The sequence below is a fragment of the Corvus moneduloides genome, chromosome 3 (assembly GCF_009650955.1).
Source record: "Corvus moneduloides isolate bCorMon1 chromosome 3, bCorMon1.pri, whole genome shotgun sequence".
In the NCBI taxonomy this organism is placed as follows: domain Eukaryota; kingdom Metazoa; phylum Chordata; class Aves; order Passeriformes; family Corvidae; genus Corvus; species Corvus moneduloides.
The window spans coordinates 37,055,345-37,077,959 of record NC_045478.1 but is presented as its reverse complement, the minus strand read 5'-3'; the positions used below and the strand labels follow the sequence as shown (position 1 = coordinate 37,077,959).

Sequence of the window (22,615 nt, the reverse complement as noted above, 5' to 3'; positions counted from 1 at the left end):
AGCACATTCTGGAAATGTTTGGTCTTTTGTAAAGTGTTCATTATAAGGTTGGTTTTCTTTGAGTTGTCATTTCGCTTAAGGTAACAATTTGATTAATGGCATTATAGAGCAGATAGTGTGATGGGGCTGCTTTAGGGCTTTTTTCCTACTTTTTTTCAAGTCACAATGACATAACTTGAAAATTTAGTATAAAAATGGTGTAAGAAATGTAGACTAGTAAGATACAGGCAGATTTTGTAATATATTTTTGTTCTGTAAGAATAAGCCCTATGAGCTGACTATTTCTGAGAAAAAAACCCCAACAAAACAGATACAAAAAAGAAGAGCTTGTCTAGGTAACCAAGCTAACTGGCATGAATTTATCCCATTGTATCACTCACCAAGAGTTGTGTGAGAGGCAGTAAGGACATTATGTAAAGGACTGAATTTGTTCTCTTGAAAAGACAAGAGTAGTGAAAATGTAGACTGAAGGAAGCCTTTTGTATTTATGTGTTTGTTTTCCCTGTTTTTTCCTGTCATTTGTTGACTCAGCTAATTCAAATGGTAACATGAACAAAGACATTTTAAAGGTCTCTTTATAGAGGTGGTTCTGAAAGTAGCTCAGTAGTACTTATTTTCCACAGGAGAATTAATGCAAAAACACTATATTGCTATTTTTCCCTCCTTTAATGGATCTCAAGGTGTTTTCTCAAGTGTTTTTTTGGGTAAGAAACAGTGTTTTTTATATAGTTGTATCATAGATGTTGAATATTAGGGAACTGTCTAATCTATGGCTTATATGTGTATTCGCACATACTCATCTTCTTGTAGAGTAATACTTGCTGCCTAACCTCTACTACATGAACTTTAGAATATTTTTAAGCTACATGATAACCATGTTGGAAAGATACAGATAGTTCTAGTGTAAACCTAAGAGAGGCCTCAAAGACGTGCAGATCAGCCAGTATTGACTCTGGAGCAGAAGCAGTGCAGGTGGAATGGTGCTAAAGGAGAGCTGCCACGTGTCTGTGGTGCCAGCGACCAAGGGCTACAGTGTGAAACAAATGCATACATTTCACAGCTCATGTATAGAAGAAATTCCTCTGACTTCTCTTCTTATCTACTAAAGCTGTCAAAGGTCTGATCCTGTCTGTCAGTCCTGCCTGGCTGTAGTTACCACAGCAGAGTAAAACTTCAGCAGCTAGAGTGCTCGATGCTGGTGTGCTAAACCCACAGTCATGTTTCTGCTCTAAGGGCACAATCTTTCTTACAGAAGCTTACAGGTAATTTCTCGAGGATGTTTTAGAGAGACAGACCTCATTAAAAGCAGAAAATGAGTGGAGTGATTATATGGCTGCTTTCTTCTTCAGCTGTAACTTAACACTTTTTCAGGTGGTACTCTTGTGGTATCAGGAGACCTTAGCTTGTTCTGTGCTGGGATGGAGTTATTGTACTGTACAGGCCTGTTTCCTTACGGCTCAATAAAACCTTTTCCCAAAATAATTGCACAATTCTAAATTCTGTTTCTTTTTAAATAGTTTTTCTGATGCTGACTTTACCTGTGCTATGATCTGCTGCAGAATTTTTCTTAAATTAATTCTCTCTCTTACACATCTATATATGGTTTTTGTTTTTATTTTTGTTTTTTCAGGGCATGGCTTTTACCTTGGAGGAGAGGCAACAATTGAATATTCATGGATTATTGCCGCCTTGCTTTCTTGGTCAAGATGCTCAGGTTTATACAATTCTTAAGAATTTTGAAAGGCTGACATGTGACCTAGACAGGTACAGTATGGCTATGAAACTTTATCCTACTTATCAATTCATGAGTCACTTACTTTTTTTTGTATAGTAGTATAGGTGAAATTTTGGGGTATTTTTTTCCAGCTGTAGTTGTTGATTATTGGGAATTGTTAAACTAAGTACATACTTTTTCCTAAAGTGCTTTCTTCAAAAGATCAACTCCTACTTTAAAATTGTAATCTTCCAGAGCTGTTCACATGAAGTTACTTTGGTAACCAAATGATACAAAGGTCATTGGAAGCAAATGAACTACTGTGAAACTAAAAGTCAGTAATGACTTTACATGCATGTAGATACAAATGCATTAAAACATTCTAAATTTATAAAATGCTGTAAAACTAATATGTAATGTAGTACTGCTGTGCTTAGGTTTTTTTAAGGAAAAAATCTGTGGAGGGCTTTAAACTGTTATGAATGCTAAAATTTTTTTCTTAAAAAATTGTATTTTATAGGCCCTAGAACAAAACACTGTTTCTTCATTTCCTTACTCCTGTGCCTTGCTTTTCTCTGTCGTGGGATGTCTTGTTATCAGTAATACATGGCTTTTAGGTACCCATCTGTTGGTGACAAGGCTTTTTTATAATTTAAAGTTGCCATAACCTTTGTTTTTTATGGAGTCAGAATGGGATGAGGACAGCTTTCTTTGCAAGTGAAGCTCTTGGCAATTGTGAAATCTTTTGTGGGCTAACTATTCTCCAGTGCTCTCAGGAAGGCCATTATCAGTTGTCACAGAGTAGTAGCTTCCAAGGCTAGAATGTTTATGAGTCTAAGTCCCTGCATATAGGAAAGTGTAAAATTGCATGAAGCCCCCTGATTCAACCATTGATGTTACCATAGGAAAAAACTTTCTCTATCCTTCTGTCCCCATCTCCTCCTTAACTCTGTCTTGAGGTAGTCTCTTCATTATACAGCTCAATCATGTGTTTCAGGACATTTAAGGCAGTTTCAACTGCTTGTTTCTGCTTGAATTACTGGAATTTTTCTTCACCTATAACTTGAAAACCAGAAGAAAAAAGGTCTTTACCCTACTGTTTCATGTGTTATTTAACTAGGAAAGAAATTTTGTTCCTACTTCAGGTCACAGAAGAAAAGCACTTGTGCTTTTTAAAACATTACAGATAGAACCTCACAGGTCTAGCTATGCAACAGCCAAAAGGAAATTAGCAATATTTCCAAGTCTTGTTTCTTTATTTTTGTTAGCAAAAATTTGTGGATATTGAAGCTGCTTTTTGCCAAAATGAAAAATTTCTTCAGGGAAGGAAAAAATAATTAATCTATCAGTTTTAAATGACAGAGTAATAAAACTTTGAATGATGTGCCTTTTGAACTGCAATAAAACACTGTATTCTGAAGTTTTGATTTCAGTGGGAATAATGAAATAAAAATAACTGTCTCCAAGTATTGTGGGAATACCTTGCAGCTATCTTTATTGTGTTAAAAGAAAGGAGAGAAAAATGTCTGTCTTGGGGGTGGGGGAGGAAAGATTTTTTTTTAAGGTATAATTAATCCATGTATGATAAGCACAGATAATACAAAACTATAAAAAAATATAATATGGTTACAAATAAATGTAAAGAAAAAGTTCTCCAGAAGCCATTTGCTTCAGAGAATATTTTTCCAAAGTTGCTGCTGTTAAGCTTAAGATCTGTAAATACTTAATTAAACAAAAACTTGGCGGCATTCTTTCCAACCTCTGAGTCTTCTTTGGCATTTTCTCTTTTCCAAATACATCATTGGGTAAGGAAGAAATTTGTTTCCTGCTCCTGTAACCAGACATCAGTAAAACAGAAGCGCTAACATTTAATTATTCCATGTGTCTTGAACATTAGACTGTAGCTTGCCATTTTGTACCATAAAGCCAGTTTTTATTATAATGCCTGCTTTAGTATAAAGTATATATAGTATAAGATACAGTATTATATTGTACTGTGCAGCTTTGCAGTAAAAATTTATTATTGTTAATTTGGTTTTAGTGATGCAGTTCAACTTAGAAAACTCGCAAGTCTTCCGTTCACAGAAATAACTTGAAACTATTACAATTCAGGCTTTTTTCTCACTAATGTGTCCACTAGTCAGAAACTTAAATTAAGATTTTAATAATTAATGTATTAAAAAATATAGCTGTGTTTATTTCTCAATTTTATTCTGTGACGTGTCTGTGGTATTTTCTCAGCCGTAGTTTTTGGCCCAGGTATTTGAATCTTCTCCTTCCCCTTACAATGAACAAACAGTGAACAAACAGTGTGGCCCCATTTATAATGCTGGATAAGCTGTGGTGGGATCTCCATCCATGGGAGATATTCAAAACCTGACTGAACATGGTCCTGGGCAAACTGCTGTAGCTGACTCTGCTTTGAGCAGGAGATCAGATGAGGCAATCTCCAGAGGTCCCTTCCAACCTGAGCTGGTGTATGCTTTCATAATGCAAGTCCATAGTATTTAAGAAATAAGCTTTCAGGGATAATCTTGGATCAATGACACTGTACCGTGCCATAAATCAAGTCCCTCCGGATGGGAGAGAATTTGCTGAAAGTCCTTGCAAGGAGTTTCAAAAATAAACTGAGACTTTTCCTTAAGTTTCAATGCTTCTAGATGGTTGTTTATTAAGTCTTATCGGAGGAACAGAGCCACTAGCGTGACCCAGGTACAGCATAGAAGGAAGAAAAGTTGGAGTGAGAGCTAATTATCAAGATTTACACAGCCTTTTAAAGATATTTTAACCAATAGTTACTAAAAACTTACATTATTTTCACTTTCCTACCAATTATTCAGTAACACGGGCAGGACCTGCGGAATTCTCTATCCAATCATTCCAAACTACTTTTACTGCAGAACATGGAGTAGTAGAAGAAGGAGAAGAAGGTTTAGAGAATAACAACAATCCTCCATTTTGATATTTTTTACTCTTATCTATTTACTATAAAGAGAAGCCCAAAACCTCTAAATTTTTCACCCTGTGACAATCTTACACAGTAGTTTATCACCTAATTCACACCACTGTATTTTCTAGTTCTTGTCTGACTGTTGGTAATTTTTTCCGAGGTTTGAAGCTAAAACAGTGTTGTTCAGGGGGGTAAGAACCCTTAAAAACAGGCAGAGAAATATTCTCGGCACTCTGGGTTCCTACAGATCAATGCAAATTTTTGTAAATTAAGTCAGGTTGTCCCTTAAGAATATTAACCTATATAAATCCCCAAGTACCCTCCAAATGGAATTGTTTCTTTAAGAAATCATATTTATACTGTGTGAACACCTAGCAGATCTAAATTGACTATTCGTGCCATGCTGTGTTTTGATAAAAAAATACTTTCCTCGTGTATTATTCAGGCTTTATATAGCTGTGGTGTTTTCTCCATTTTTTAACAAAATAAAATTGTGTTATATGCATAGGTCTACATTTAAGACCACTGATGGAAAGACTTGGTAATATTTGCATGAAAAAGATACTTCCTTTTAAGACTGTCAACAGTGACATCTTGGGCTTTTTTTGCAGATAAAATGCTTGTGTGAATTGAGTGTGCAAAAAGTTGCCTGTGCAAAACGTGATTTGCAGATGTGTTTATAAGTTGCGTCTGACAATTTCATTGGAGTATGTCAATAAAGAGCCTGCTTGGAGAACATGTGCATTACATGTGTGTGAGCTCAATCCTCAAGACAATACGTGAACTCTGGTCTCCTATATTTATACTTGTATCAAAGAATTTTAAAGAAGAGTGACTGTGATCCTGCCACAATTAGCCCTTGAATCTCTTCACTGATGAAGAATGTCAGAAGATTTTGGCTATTTTAACTGGAACTTGAAATCTCAAGTGCTCCCTGTAAAGGCAGGTGCTCAAGGACAATCTTGCATAAGAGCATGCAGTTATTGCCTTCTACTGAGTGTAAATGTCCTAATTCCAGAAAAAATCCCGGTGTTTCTTGCAGTATGCACCTGGCATAGTCTTTGCTCCCATAGAAACAGTGCCTGAAAAGAGATAAAGGGAGGCCATTGTTTTCCTTCTAGATCTTGGCAGTGGGTGTATACTTGTGTGTTTTACATCGAAATACAAAAGATTAAGTACAAGCATTTAGATATTGCAGAGGTGGAAGCTGTTTAGTACCTTAGACAGAAGGGTATAGTCTGATGAAACATAAATGCTGTGTATGACAGCATCTTACATTGGCAGGATTGCCCTGGTTTTGCTTGGAAAGAGGGGAGTGTATAAATTCATAAAGCTAAGTTGATAGATAGTACCATGACATGTTTTGGTGCAGCTGAAACGCCTTTGTGAACTCATAGCATGAAATTGTTGGACTCTGAAATTCCAAGAGTTCATACACAGAGTGAGTGTGGAAAAGCAGCAAATCAATTGCCTGGTATGCTTGACAAAAGGGACACCAATAAGAGGAAAAAATTCTATTCATCTAAATTTAGAAAAGCTGTGATGGATTGTGCAAGTAATTTATTTTTTTTTTCTCCCCTGCATGTTCTTAATTGTATTTCTTTTTGCTCTATATTGATGCTGAAATTGTTGCTCCTGGCACGGTCACATCTTCCGCCTGAGCTTTTCTCTCTTCAAAGAGTCACGCTGGTAAAATGTTATACTGGATGTGTTAACTGGATTAGGAGAGGGACCATCAAATCACATTTCCAGAGGATGCCATCTTATTTTTTTTTTTTCTTAAAGTTCCCTGTTTTTAATACATTTTTATATAGATACTGAGGATGCAGAGTAATGGAGCAAAGTGTCTTACACAGGTTAAAAATAATAGCCTTTCCTCTCACCCTCCTTTATTTACTCTCATATTTTTCAAGATAAGCGCGAATGAATTTGGGGTTTGTTCTGTTTTCACCTTTCCATTTTGCCTTGTAAAGTGCATGCCAGCGATAGTTGGGCCAATTATCCTAAGAAATCATCAGTAACTTCCCGGTAGTTACATCAGTTTTCTTTTGGGTTTTGGATGATATGTGGTTTATATCCTTTTGTTGCTACTGTATTTCATTCCCTTCATAACAGCAGACTAGTATGAAGCATTCTTAGGTGAAGTAAAGGCAAGGGGGGGAAAAGTGACAAACTGAAATTTGAGTGCTTGGCAGTCTCTTCTGTCTGACTTGCCAGACCTTGGGTTTTGTGCTCTGAAACTCTTCCCTGAAATTGTCATTCAAGACTCCCTGTCTGAGGACAGATAATATTTTTCTCCCTTTTTATAGCACAAATGATTGTTCTCAGTGTTTTATTGTGTGTTTTCATTATGTTTTCAATTAAATGTGGGCTTCAGTAATAGATTCCATTAAATACTGAATTTTAAATTTATTTTTTAAACACAATGCTGAAAAAAACTTCATGCTTTTAGTTGTGTAGATACTTGGATGTTGCTAAAAGATGCATACTTGTTATCTAATGCGTTATAACCAACCCCACATTGAGGATGAGGCATTTTTGGTTTTCCCTTTAGAAAGAATCTTTGAGAAATCTGATACCCCCAGTAAAGCAAATTATGATGCTGAGAAAGAAGACATATACCTGCTGTTGAAAAGTAACCTTCTGATAAAAATTGCACTTCTCTAGAAATATTTTTCACATTATAATAATATTTATTGTGCTGATTTGTATATGATCAAGTATGTAATATTTGAAAATGTAAGTAATATCCAGTTACTACTTTTTCAAGTTCTTTAGCATATCCTGAATATAAAAGTGACATGATAAATACAAATAAGAAAGTAAAACCCCAGTGTAATGCTATAGAACAGTAAAAGCAAAGGGGAGAGTTTTAACAGAGTTTTTTGATTTGAAACCCCTGAGGAAGTCTTTTGCTAAGCTTTTAGTTTCTTTTGTAAAAGATTTATTTACCCCATTAAAATCTAGGCTTGATCTGAGTGATAAGAAAGGATGATTAAAAGATATTTTATACTCTTAAGTAACCACATCTCATTTTAAATGAAAGTGATAAAAAAAGTAAAATACTGGCAACTGCTTCGGAATGGTGCTGTGGCTCGCGTAGTACTTGCAGTATAGAGTGGGGGCCAAAAATATGCATGATATTCTCCAGCATCGCTTTAAATGTTCTCTGGAAACAAAATTAATGTCTTCATGTATATTCACAACTACATGTGCATGAGCTTGTATTTCAAGATAAATGTTGGGATAGTTGTCCTCAGGAGAAGGGTTTTAATAAAGAAAATGCTCTGAGAATTCAAGGACATTGAAAGATATGCTATATCATAATGAAATACTGGGAAAACGAAAGGCTATAGGGAAATGTAATAATATGAAAGAAAATTAGCATGTATATTTGTAGCTGAGAACTACAAGAGCGGGATATAATTTAACCTTGGAGAACATTCAAAACTAATGTGTATGATGGAAGGTGGTTCTGATTGCCTCATGGTGATGGTATTTAGAGTACAACTGCAACTTTTTGGTTTCTAGATCTTTATCTGTTTAGGGTCAAAAATACCCTTCATGACACAAGGGAAGGGATAGTGTTTTGCCTCACTTCTGTCACCTCATTACAGTCACCAATTGCCAAACTGGCTGCACTTGCCTTGCTTATAGTGCTCGTTAAAGGTTTACATAACAGATCCCAAAAGAAGTGCTTCCCTGATATATAGGGATATGCAAGCTAAGCTTGAATGGAATGCATTCAGATTTACTAAGCTGTTCTTTGTCAGATGGTTACCTGACTAGGTTTGTGTCTTCCTAAAGAATGAATTAGATTTTACTGAAGCATGTGATCCATGAATATGCAGAAGGAAAGTTCATACAAATAATATTTAAGTACACAAACCTTACTTTTGGCTTTTGGAATGAATGTGTTCTATATATATCCTCAACACTTGTGTAATAAAAGGATGCACATATTAAACTTTTTGAGTATAAGTAATTAGTAATCCATCATAAATTTAAAAAAAAGTCCTACATAAATTGTATACAGAAATTAAGTTAAAGATTTTGTGTAAGCCTATTGGTATAGAAGACTACTTAATTTTTACAGCAATACTTAACATTGCTAAAGCTAGTGAATAGACAGGTAAGGTTTAAGATCACTAAATTCCTAAATTTTAAGTGTTCACAAAGTGACAGAGTCATACCTGTGTGAACTGGTATAACTTGAAGTCACTCATAGACTCATATCATTTGTCACACTCAGCATTGCAATTTGGCTTCCCAGTTGGTGTCTTGAAACAGTAATGTAATTATTTAATGTAGGTGTGATGGTAGTCAAAAGTAGATCAAGCTAACATGAATTTTTTTTCACTCTCATTTATATGATTCTTTTTTTTCTCATTGGTTTTCTTTTTAAATAAATACAGAACTTCCTCAAAATTCATTTCAGTTAGGAGATATAGCATTGCAGATTTCATGTCAAACATAGACTTAAGGGATGAAAAGCCATGTGTGTATGCTTTGTTTTCAAAAGCTTTGTTTTTCAGTATTTATTTGAAATATTAGTTTGGATTTAAGATAAATTTCTATTGAGGCAAGGGCATGCAAAGCTTAATGGTTTTTGTTCTGTTTTCTTTGGGCAAGTGAGTAAGCATGTTTAAGTTATACTTAATGCTTGTCTCATTTCAAGTGAAACAACTGATATACACAGATAAGTTCTGACAGACCAAATCTTCAATTGCAGCACACTGTCTTATACCTGAGAGGGATTAGCTTCCTGAGTATGTAGAGTTTGACAACTTTGTTTCAGGTTTCAGGTTCTCTGTCTCAACCAGTTTGTTATCTTTTGTGTCTGGACCATTTGTGCTATTAAGACAAGAAGGAATTTAAATACTTTCAATAAGAGAGAGGCTATTATAGAACAAACATAATTTTAATTATCCAAACACTGCTATCCTTCTGAATCTACTTTATATGTTCCCTTGATGTCTGTCTAATTATATGTAATTCTCCACAGATACATGCTACTAATGAGTCTTCAGGATCGAAATGAAAAGCTTTTCTATAAAGTGCTGGCTTCTGACATTGAAAGGTTCATGCCCATTGTTTATACTCCCACTGTGGGACTGGCTTGCCAACAATATGGTTTAGCATTCCGGAGGCCAAGGTATGTAAGTTTATACTTCAAATAAAAGTAATTGTATCTTGTTTTCCTCTTGGCACATTTCTGCAGGGGTTTTCTAACAGCTGAATGTAAGACAAAACTGCAATAATTGACATAATTCAAGCTACACTTTTGGTCTACATTAAACAATAATTTGTATGTTTCTTATCTGCATTGAGAAGGCAAATGGTTGGTTTAATTACATTAAAATGTGAATGTATTTTTAATCTTATTAACTGACTGTTTTAGAATCCTAGCTGCATGTTAGAAGACTGGAGAAAAATGGAACCTTAGTTTTAGATTTGTCTTAGAAACTTGAAAAGCATAGACTTTTGCCTATATATTTGTTTTATTGGTGTTTTATACATACACACACACAAACACACATATATATATATGTAAAAACAATAAGTATACAAACCGAGAATGCATTACATATGCATTTACTGATACCTTAAAAATAATAAAGAAATCATCAAAATGCCTGTTTCACTGCTAAATAATTAATAATCTCTTACTTTGTAGGGTGGTTACTGGAGTGCTTTTATTCTGCATCCAATATCTGTATTTATAGAATGATGAGGAAGTGGTATGAAAGAAGGATAGACACTTCTGTTTCACTCTGCCTCTTGAACATCAACTCAGAGTTTGAGATTTATGGTGATTGCTGTTTGAGAACATTGTGTATATCACTGCATTCAAGTGCAAACTGGAACAACACTTTGGAGCCTTCTGCAGAATTTTCTGGCAAAGAAAGAGATAAATGAGCTGCATGTGCATAGCTCTGTTAACAGAAATAGGTTTTTTACAGTCAAGGCATTGATCAAAAGTAAGAAGCTTGCAAGATGTAAGGGAACAAATGACGGCTCACAAATTCTTCAGCAGGAGATATTTGAGAGAGACTTATGGCTTCAAGGTTTTGTTAATGTGAAAATCATTTTGGCCTTGTGACTGACAGAATGAGTCAGGACCATCTGGTCAATTGCAGAAGACAAGAATTCCCACTTCTGTGCACATTAAAAAGTTCAAAAATACCTCAAGAAGGCTTACTTAAACCTGTTTAATGATCTGTGGCTTTTAGGTGCCTCCCTTAGTAAGAGAAGTCATCTCCTTTTTCCATCTCAGTATTTACCACCGTGGTGATTTATTGGCTTTCCAGGAAGTGCTAAACATGTTTGGAAATTAGGTCTTTGGTTACACTGGTCTCATTACCCCTCATTTTGATAGTCATTGCCATATAAAATATTTCACAGGGAGCACCTCTGCCCATGCACATACTTTTCCCTTTCTCTCTAGACATGTGAAGCATCTGTGGAGAAGAGCACCCAGTTTAATTAGAGTCATGGAATTGTTAAGGTTGCAAAAGACCTCCAAGGTCATTGAGTCCAACTTTTGACCGAACACCCCCATGTAAACTAAAGCATAGCACTAAGTTCCACATCCAATCATTTCTTGAACACTTCCAGGGATGGCAACTCCACCCCCTCCCTGGACAGCCCATTCCAATGCTTAACCACCTTTTCAGTGAAGAAGTTCTTCCTAATGTCCAACCTGAAACTCCCTGGCACAGCTTGAGACTATTTCCTATTACCCTGTCATTAATTGCCTGGGAGAAGAGGCCGGCCCCCACCCAGCTACAACCTCCTTTCACGCAGTTGTAGAGAGTGGTAACGTCACCCTAAACCTCCTCAAGGCTAAACAACCCCCAGTTCCCTCAGCCGCTCCTCCAAGGACTTGTGCTCCGGACCCTTCACCAGCTCCATTGCCCTTCTCTGGACATGCTCCAGCACCTCAATGTCTCTTGTGCAGTGGGGTTGGAACTAGATAATCTTTACGGTCCCTTACAATCCAAACCATTCTGTGGTTCTGTGATCTTTGGCAGACTCTTTCCTGCTTAAGAAAAATACCTACAATGGAATCTCCTGCTGCGCTGTTAAAGAGATACGGGTTTTTTTCTAAGAAAAACCTTTTCTAAATTATTCCAAAACCAACTATGAAAAGCAACCAATATAATTTAGTTTGAAATTGCATTCTAAACCATGAATCATTTAGCATTAAGCCTTATATGCCAGTGTACCTCATAAACAGCATCTTCCATGAAATGGATGGAAAAAAATTTAATATTCAGAAGGCAAAAAGGAGTTAAAGATGTGAGATTTAGTCCAGACTATACCATCTTACAATTTTGATTGACTTTTTTTTTTCAAGAAGTTGGAATTAAGAAAAAAGGTATAATCTGATCATACCTTAAAAAAAAAGGTATTCTGATCTGTAAGAACTGTGTGTATCTGCTTTATGCTGACTCATATGTAAATGCTGTCTTTATAGATAAGTGACTGTTTTTCTTTCACAATGTATTTTTATTTCAGAATATTCTTAATACTGGCTCTTCCTACAGCTCAGAAAATGCTTGCTATTTCGTAGTTTAATACATATCCCATTAGACACAGACGTGGAGGTAAATAAGTTCAAAATTACCCAGTTGCTACAGATCATATTTATCTCACTGCAGCTTGCAAGGCAGTGTCATATTTAGTTTACATCTGTAAGGATTTTTTCTGATATTCAATATTCAGTTATACTTTTTATGTTTTGAAATGAGTTTGAAGCCCCTGGCTTGCAAGTTATCGCTTGAGGCAAGGAACAACAAAAATTAATTTAGAGTTCAAAAAATAGGTGTCTAGTGGAATCAATGAGATCATCTTCTCTGACTCCCTTATGTGTTTTTAGAAGACTTTATGGGCTCACATGATGTGCTTACAGGCACAGAAGGACTCTGTGGCTCAGGCAGAGGTTTTCATCCTGAAGCAATATTTTGCAATTTTAGAATAAACATTCATGGCTGACCAGCTAACCATCTGATGAAGCATCATTTCTCAAGAGAACCAGCTGCAAAGCAACTTGACTCACTGGTTTGAAGCTTGTCTGTATAACTGACATTTATTTGTAAAATTCAGACTCAGCTCAAGATTGCATTACTTGCTCTGAATATTCAGCTTTAAATCCACCAATTTAATGAATAAGAGTGTTACTGTAGAAATAAACAGTACAGATCTGATAGCAGATCTGTAACATGTACCCACCTACACCACATAGTTACATAAACATAATTTAGAAGACCGGTCTGTCTGGTCTTCTTCCTAGCTGTTGAGGAGGATGAGGGAAGAAAGAATCCTTCAGGGGAGTTGGTCAGAGTAGGAATTTGGACTTGTATGGATAGAAGCTTTACTTATGCTGGAAATGTAGTGGGGTTCTGGTTTTATTGTAATGCTCACGCTATCATTAAAAGCACTATCTCAGAATCTCTACTAGGTCACTTTTTAGTTCAGAGTTTCTATCCATCATTTAAATTCCTCAAGTAAAGGATTCTTCAGTTGCACAAGGCATGTACATACATATGACAGCTTTTGATTACTTACCCAGAAACAATCTATTTCTGTAAATAGATTTCTGAAATGTAACAGTTCTTTCATCCAACCAGAATAAATATGGGAAAGCTCAACGGAAATTTCCTCTAAGAGTCCAAAATCAACTTTTTACATTGCATAGAGAACAGCCAGGAGTTTCAGATTCTTGTGTAAACTCAGCATTCAGAGAAGGGAGGTATAATTGCCAAGTACTGCTATGCTGAAGACTTTGGACGTTGTTAAAATGTTAGGTGACTGTTTATGTATTGCCATTCCTAGAAGGAAAAGCCATTCCAAACAGAATATGATCAGAGCAAGCCCTGGTAGCTGATGCAGCTACACAGCCATGGCAGAGTTGTCTGAAATAACTTCCCGATGCAGTCACAGACTTGTCAGGCTGACTAGGAACCATTTTTAAAGAGCTCTATAGGATCTGATGCAGTCTCTTAAAAGGCAAAGTATGTCAGCTTTGAAATTATTTACCAGATTTCCTCCTCACTGAAGTGCGTGACTGACTCAGCACCTAGAAATTTGAGACTTTGTCCTTTCCTTTCCTTATGTTTCTCAAAAAGAATGTATTTATTTGCATTTATTTTATGTATTTACATTTACAACGATTCAGATGCATGGTATTTAATGCAAACGTTGCAAATGTGAGTTGTTTTTTTGTTGACAGATGTTTACATGCTGAGATTGCCAGCTGCAAGATAGCATCGCATTTTAATAAAGAAAAGAAATTAGAGAACAGGGAAATATTTATTTCCTGTGACAGGACATGCAAAATTGACTTTGCCATCAGAAGTTGCAGTCTGCTTGCCAGCACAAGGTTGATCCTGTGGTACATTTAATAATCTTTTGGTGGTTTTTAATGAGGCTTTTATTGGAATTATTTTTCTTAATTCCAATGAATGTCTGTGGCATCCAAGTCTCTTCAGAAACCAGATTTGGCTTACTGGAGGCCAGAAACTTGTCAAGTACTCCTGGATCACATGAGCCAAGAAAGTTCAGTTCCTGGAACTTTTTTGTGACTCTGTCTCTCCTTCAGATGTGTGGTATTTTCTTGATTGAGACTACTGGAAGGTCTAGATTTATTTCACATAACTTTTTCACCAGTATAACAGCTCCCTTAGATTTTTTTCAGCACATTTAGATGGTTTCTTCCTCCCCTGGAAAAGCAAATATATGTATACATATGTCTATTTAGGGACTTTATTCATCTGATTGTTGCTATACATAATTAACTTAGTATCTTCATTTAGCTAGAAGTGATTATTGCCTAACATAAAATTATATTAAAAAATAAAAAAAATTTTCACAGTTATTTTTCCTAGTATTTTCTCCTCTGAAATCTATGTAGAATTTTAATGTGTAGGTGAAAAAAAAGACAATGTAGAGGCTTTTTAACTGATCTCTTGTAATGTCCTGACTGTTAGGACAGCATATGAAATCAAAATGTTTTGCAATAAAGACATAGAGAACAACAAAATGCTTCTTTGAAAATAGACTGCTGGAATTCTGTTCTGCAGAAGGACCTGGTGTGTGTATTAACAACCGGGTTCTAGTGGCAAGTTATTTTGTAACATTTCAACAGAGAATTAGCATAGCTGTAGCATTTCTTCTAATTTTAGGCAGTATTTCCTTTTATGGCTTCTAAAGCCTGATGATGATGGCAGTTGCAACCCCTCACCAAGCACTTTTGAAATACATGTTGGTCATTTTTCACTTTTGTCTTTTGTGAAGATGACAACTGTTGACATATTCCAGGCAAGTTTTTTCTCCTTTTTTTTTCGCTGTGTATAGCCTTGCCATTGAGTTCATGGCATGCAGTAATTTCACTTTCTGGCATGATTTTGGTCTGTTGTTACTTTCATCAAGCTAAAACTTAGCTTAGCATGCTGTTGGTTCCTTAGCTTGAAGGTAAGGCTAATAGAATTGTCCCAGCAAAATATTTTCCCTGCTCTGGAAAGCTGGAAAAGGAAAATTAGCACAATGAGAGAGTGTTGAATTCCTCTCTTCTTCTGGACTGTCTTTTAGACTGGATTGTGCCCAAGGTGTATTCAGCTTGGTCTGTCAGCAGATGGTAATGCTGCTGCAGGGAAAGGTGTGAGGATCTTGCACAGAAGATATCAGTGGGCCTCATTTTGGTCTTAGAGTGCTTTGTAAATATTAAACCAGTTTCTCATGTAAAAAATTATTGAAGGAAAAAAATTATGTCTTGATTTTTGAAAAATTTATTATATTCTTCAGTTTATGCGCATGTAGTCATCTGGTCTCTCTAGAACTGTTAAATTCATGGCTTTTCATAATGTTTTGGCAATAGGTTTCACCATTTAGGTACAGTGTGAATTTTTATTTTTTCATTAAATTTCCATCTCAGTATAAAATCATGAATGATTAGCCTGTGCCAAACTGAGAATAGGTAGTCCTGACCTAGCATTATAAAACAGAATGTCCTCCATGTAGTGGGTTTTTTTTGTATGTACTTGGTGCTTGCATGTAGGTATAACCTACCGCAGTACTTGAAGGGGATGGTATTTACAAAAATAGCCCTTGGAGTTATTCTTCCATTTAGTCTTGTCTGAGTTGGAGCTTTACCTATTATTAGCCTCTTCCTGCTCTCATAAATTTCATACATGATTTCTTCTGCAGGTAATATTTAAGGGACTTTTGATCATGGTCATAAAAGCTTTATCCTAAAGCACATCACAAGCATGGAATTTCTGGCTTTCAGACCTAAGTTTGTAGGTGCATTGCTCTGTTTTCTCTGGATGGAGTACATCTTGGCTGTGAGCAGGAGGAAATGAGGCCATCCCTTCTCAAAACATGACTCTCAAAATGTTTGGCAGCAGTCACTGTTTGGTCATTCTTAACACAGTCTTCTAAGGAAGACAGATAGTGAGACTCAGTGCTTTTCTACAGATGTCCTTGGTGGTTTCTGAGCAAGAGGGCCAAACTTCAAGTACTGGCTGTGGCTTTCTGTTCCCTTGTTCACTTCTTTCACAGAGTCCTGGATATTTCTAGGGGATCCCTGTTCTCATTTGACTTGTACTGTTACTTTTTAATAATTTCTACTATCTGTTGTGTGAGGTTAGAACTGAATATTCTCTCTTCTCCACAAGTTTGGGGAAATCAAATTTATCTTTTGAAGGGCTTCTGCACTTTGAGCTAATGGGAACTTATTTCTGTGGGTTTTGGCATATGATTATCTTCCTCATTTCCTTATATCCCACTGAGACAGTCCTCTGAAACAAAGAAGTTTCATACAGATGCTTTTCTCTAAATGGGAAAGACAGTTTGTGTGACCGTTATTAATGCAGTATTTATTAGAACCTTCTTCTTTACTAAAGCAGTCATCTTGTGGATCTACGTGCAGAAGACTGGACAGAAAGTACATGATCCCAAGTTAAATGTCCTTACTCTGACTAATCTTTTCTTTCTAGTGCCAATACCACATAAAAGGTAGGCTATATCCTTTTCAACAAATAAACTATGTATCTGCATTTTAAAATAGAGGTATTATTTTGGCATGTTACAGTTTCATATCAATAACTACGACTTGTATCAAAATATAGCCATGTTACTTTTCAATGTCTTCCTATTTTCCTGATTTTTTAGGGAGATTTTGACTCTATACCAGCTTGCAATACTGCCTACTGGTTACAAGCTCCCCAATTTCCCAAAGCAGTACATTCCTTAATGAAAAGTACTTTAGGGGCAGAGATTTTATTTAGATTTCACACCTCTACTTGGCCAAAGATTCCACTGGCAACACTAAAGTATCAGGTCATACAATACAGGAGAGGTCTACTCATTTGCTCTGTCCATCTCCAGCCTTATTTATCTACTAAAATTTTCCCCTCATGAAACAGTCTCTGTCAACCTGACAGAGTTGTAGACTTTCCTAATTGTCAAAATCATTTGACCCCCAAAGCAAACCTTTTGAGAGTCACTTCCTTAAATAAGAGAACTTTAACTTTCCTTAGCTCAACAACTTTTCAAGGACAGCCTATCAAATCCCATGCAGTGTCTGCAAATGAAGTTGCATCCTTCCTTTTGTACAAATTGATAGGTACAGTAGCCTTCTTTCTGCCTTGAGAGGCCTTGGGACAGCCCTGAAGTTGTGGCCTGCTCTTGACAGTAGTGTGCATATTGTATCAATTTCCATGGACTGGAATTCTGCACCATTCTAGCACTCATTTAGGACAACCCAGACACTGACAGCTTGTGCCACATGAACAGACAACTGCAACAGACAACAAGCAACTTGCAGCACATTGCTTGGGAAGTATGAAGAAAAATGTGTAAGCATCTTTCTCCCTTCCTAGGGCTATGCTGTGGAAGGGAAAGAGCTTGCTTCCGGGTATCAGTGGGATAAAAAATAAATGGTGTTACTGCATGTGTTTACGATTAGGTATCACCAGCAGTAGAGATTTATGCGTTGGAAACATGAGCTTGTAGATGAGAACTGTTACAGTTGACTGATAAACATCTAGTGCAGGTTTTGGTTTTGTTGTTTGTTTTTATTTTTTCTAATATTATGATCTTTTTAGAGATAGAGGGATCCTACGCTCTCTTTCTATGGAGTTTTCCATGACCCCAGTAATTCCCAATGTTATCATCTGATACTGCAAAACAAGGTACCAGTAGTATTCAGATGAGATGCCAGTGATTTAAAAGCATTACATTGTTTTATTAGTTCATTCTGTATATATCCCAGCCCATGCCCAGAGGATGTTTTCCTTTAGGGGTGTGCTTATGCTGGAGTTTCTCCAGCTCCCATTTTCTGTACATTTGTTGCACGTCCTTCGGCACCACCCAAATCCCCTGCTTACACATTCAGCAGCTTCTCTGTTCAAAATACTCTCATTACTCAGCAGTCCAACACTGTCTCGTTGCATTTCCAATGCAAGATATTTAGTAGCTTTTAAAAAAATCCCTGCAGTAATTCCTGTAAATGTATTTGCTGAAGTCCAAAAGAGGAAGGAAAAACCTTAGAAAAATCACTGTAACTTTGCAGTAGCTTGGCTATTCTAACATCATAGTTTTCTGTCTTTGTTTAGAAGCTTTCTAGATAGATAGGGTAAATAGTCAAGTCTTAACATGAAAAATCAAAAGTGAAGACAAGGCATAAAGATTTTCAGCCTTTAAGAGCGTAACAAATGGGATGATTGTGTGTTGTAATATATCTTGTATTTCTCTATATTTATGGCTAGATGTTTTGGTCCAGGAGCTTTTTACATGCTACATTTGAGAGAGCCATGTGCATAGGAGGCTTCTGAAAAAGACAAGAAAAAAAGCTTTGGGATAGAAGTGGATCCTTTTATTTCTTGCAAGGCACTTTCATCCATTTTTAGCAAAGTTTTATAGGTGCATAAAACTATTTACTTACGGGCACAGCTCAATAAAAAATGTCAGCAGTGTTAATTATAATAAACTTAAACATAAAAAGACGAGGTCATAATAACTACTGAATCTAGTGTAGAGGAGCAGTAACATCATGTAATTTGCAGCTGGGTAGAGAAAGGTTTGCAAGGCATCTGACATCCTGACCGCTGCTCTTTGAGTTAAGTGGTGACACTGAATGTCAGTTCTGCTTCTTTGGCTAGTGAGTATTAGCTGATTAAGCCACATGCAAGAAATCCAGTATCTTCTAGAAAATGGTGGGTAAGGGCCTGCTGGGAGCATAGATCAAATAGATGAATGTGCATAAACCAAACAAAGCAAGTTGTTTTTGTAAGAAAAGCAAGAACTTCCAGCTGAAGGCAGACAGTCATATGGAAGACTTAAATCAACTGGCTGAAATAAGGGAACCATTTACTGAATCATAAGGCATCAATTTACTGAGAAATATATAAAAAAAAAGCAAGCTTCAGTTTGAAGCTGAAGGAGAACCCATGCCTTTGGCAGAAAGATGGTCAACAGCCAGTTGTCATTTTTGCTTCTTCGTTCCCAAAGTGACTACATGTAAAATGAATTTTTGTTTAGTCTTAAGGAGGAAGGGAGTTTAGGAGATCTCACAACTTTATTTTAGTACTACTGAAATTAACTATTGTTTTCAGCATTCTGGTGGAATTTTCCATCTAAAGGAAGAGCTTCCTCTTCCTGAGACAAAGTTTCAATGTAGCTTACAGAGACACAGCAGCACATTTCCATTTCAGAAGTTCCCAATATTACGACAACTTTGTTATTTCAGAGGGTATTTTTGGTTTCTTTTAACTTTTCTCTTAGAGATCTTTAGATTTATTCTAAGCACGTATGAATGTACAGGTTTGCTGCACTGTATGTTGAGGGTCAGGTTGTTCATAAGGCCTATTTTAGGCAACAGTATGTCTGAGAGTTTCCTTTGGTCATCCACAAGGAGCTTCTTAAACATGACACGTAGATATTTATCTCTGGCAGTGAAAATACAGAACATGGTTTGTTTTCTGTTCAATTAAATATTTTTTTTTTCATGAATAAGTAGTATATGAGCATGGGGAACTTTTCATTCTCAAGAAAATAGTGTATTTAAAAAGATTTCCATTCTGCCTTATTTCAGTTTGCTGCAAGCAATGTGCCTATTTCTACTTTGCCCCTTAATGTAGAATGTAGCAAGCTCCAGTTCATGCACTGAAATGGGATTCTTCTTGAAGGTGGTTGTAATGTCAGTCATTTGATGAATGATTGGTATGCCACATTCAATCCTACAGTGAAACAAATGTCGTCTTTGAAAGATGACTTAAAATATGGCATGTAGACTTCCAAAGGCAATGTCCTCAGAAAAGCTTGTGTGCTTTCAAACACTGGACTCGAGCCTTTGATTCCTTGAAGAGGCTGGAAGCTCCCAAATGATGTTTCAGAAACACTTCTATTGTGACTGCTTTTTGAATACTCTCTCACTCCACAGGACTGGCTCCAAGACTCCTTGCTAGGTCCATTCCGTATCATGTGCTTCGTTTCCTGTGTGTGTAGTGAAGGCCAGCAATATTAGGTTGTTTTAGCTGGTATTGTTGCATGCTGTGATTTTTCCCAAAATGTTGATCGTGACTTTATGAAATAAAAAACTTTACATGGGGTCATGACTGAATTTTTATAAAAAGATGGGAAAATATATGACTATTTGCCTCTAATGGACAAGGTTAATTTTTATCACAGTGGGCCAGATACATTCCAGATGTTTAATGCTCAAAATGTTTCCTTGGGGTTCCATCTATTATAATTATTTTCTCAAATTTTGTTATAAAGGCTTCTAGTAATTTTTAATTGAGTCAGAAAAACATTATTTTTTCTTAAATATATTCAATTCCCTCTAATTAGAACCACTTTTTATAGGTAATATACATTTCCTGGGTTTTGCTGGAAAAATTCTAATTCTTCTTCTGTGAGTGAATTTCAGAAAACAACTGGTATGTTGGAACTTTGTTAACATCAAATAACGTAAATCTTAAGAATAATCATGTTACTTCTCAGTTTCTCTGTCTGAGATAGAGCTGGACCTGCAGCTTTTTTCCCCTATGTTAAAAGTTGTTATTGAACACAGTACTAAAAATTTGGTCTGTCTCATACATTCATTCATGATGTAAATTTAACAGGAAGTACAGAAATAGTGCTGCTGATCAGGTTGTTTACATTTTTTAAAATGTGCAAATGGTAAATGGAGATACGTACTTTTTCAGAGTGTTTATTTTCAGCAGTTAGAGTCAGCTCTACAAATGGAGGGTAGTGTCTCATTTCAGAAGTGACATTTTCATTAAAGTGGAAGTTGGGTAGGATATGCCATAAGAGGAAATAATTTTTGTTAAGTCTTTTTGTCCTGGTTAATAGTTACTGAGAGCAAATTATGGTGATTTAAAGGTCAATGAAAACTGGCCTCAGAGGACGTTATTGTCTAAATACGGGAAGTTTTCCATGTTCCAATAAGCCAAGGCAGCACAAGTTGTTGAAGTAAATAGAAGGACAGTGATCTCACTTGTTTGAGTATTTCACAGCTCAAATAGCATTTAAAAGTTTTTTTTAGAAAAACATCACTAGCATTGCAAGATTCCTAGTAGATAACGTGGTTGATGTTGTAGATGGCTTTCTATGCAGTTAATATTAGCATAAAATAATAGAAACATGATAGCTATTGAAGCAGAACAGTAGGTTATTTTTTGTCTTAAAAATGAATGGGTCTGGCTCTGGTAAACCATTCTCTCATTCACAGTCTTCAAATCATTCTATTTGTGTCCATTAGAGTGTAAGTAATTAAGTTATTTATTGAGCAACTGTCAGAGGAATTTAAGTAGCTTCTGGAGCAAAAGAGCTCCAGTGCTTAAACCATAGTATTTTGCAAAGTCTGCCTTTTCCTTTGCAAACAGATCCCATTGAATTGCTGTTGTGTGGTTAAGCAACAATATGTAAAAGCTGATTGTCTAGATGAGTGATACTTTAGAAATATAGTTAAATCAACAAATTCATGTTTTAAGACTATAAAGATATGATTTAATTTACTCTTTTGCTCTATGAAAAGGATGCATCATTAGTTTGAACATTCAGATCACAAAATGCTGTGCAAGTAAAGGAGGTGAGGCACTAATTGGAAAACAGTGTTAGAGATCTAGATATACAGTAAAGAGTATTTTATATGAGTGTTGTGAAACATCTGCAAGGACTAAGTCCATGAAGTGTTTACTGTGAAGTATTTTTAGTATAGTTTGAGGTGAACATTATGGTTTCCAAAATTAAGTAGAGATTTTTGGATTATTAATGAAGTGTCAAGCTATAATTACTCTTGGTACCATGTAAAATTGGTTTTAAAGTTTTTCCAGTGTAAGGCTTGTAATGTTGTTGCTCAGATTATTTTTACAATGTAATGTTTTTTTGGGTTGAACGAGAGCAGTTGAGGAATTACTTCATTGAGTTGCTTTTTATTGTACAAAAGCCTTGACTTCTTTGCCCACTTTTGGAACCTGAGTTTATCTGATGGACATTTTACAGAGTAAAAGCAGAATGTTTCAAGAAAAAAGATTCTTTTTGCAAAAATCTGTATACACTCAAATTCATAATGTAGAGATTACATGCTTTGGTAGCAAGAACAGGCATCTCAAAGGGCTGGAAAAGTCCAGACTTTTGGGAGAAAAGTAGTAAGACAGGACTGATGCACGTTTTGTCTCTGTTCCTTTGTCATTTGCCTTCAGCCTGTACTGCTGTGGGCAACTTGACCTTTTTTTTTCACTCTCTCCTCTGTTGTGTTACAGTTTAGAAAATGTGTGCTGTATGCAAGCTCTGAAGCCTGTTTCAGATGCAGGAAGCCAGATGGGGCGTTGTCTGCGTGATCTGGCCCCTGCCCGGAGGTGTATCAGGAGTGTTACAATGAGTTACTTAACTCACTATGTTGCAAATGGTGGAATGCAGCCCCTGGTTCCCTGCTTCCC

General features: G+C 36.2%; 1 protein-coding gene across 1 annotated transcript in view; it reads left to right on the top strand.

Moving 5' to 3' along the window:
- ME1 (malic enzyme 1) overlaps positions 1–22,615 on the top strand; it is a 159,258-nt gene that overhangs the window by 38,972 nt on the left and 97,671 nt on the right. The window contains 2 exon segments of the mRNA XM_032104927.1: positions 1,631–1,764; positions 9,670–9,819. Coding sequence (XP_031960818.1) covers positions 1,631–1,764; positions 9,670–9,819 — 284 coding nt within the window.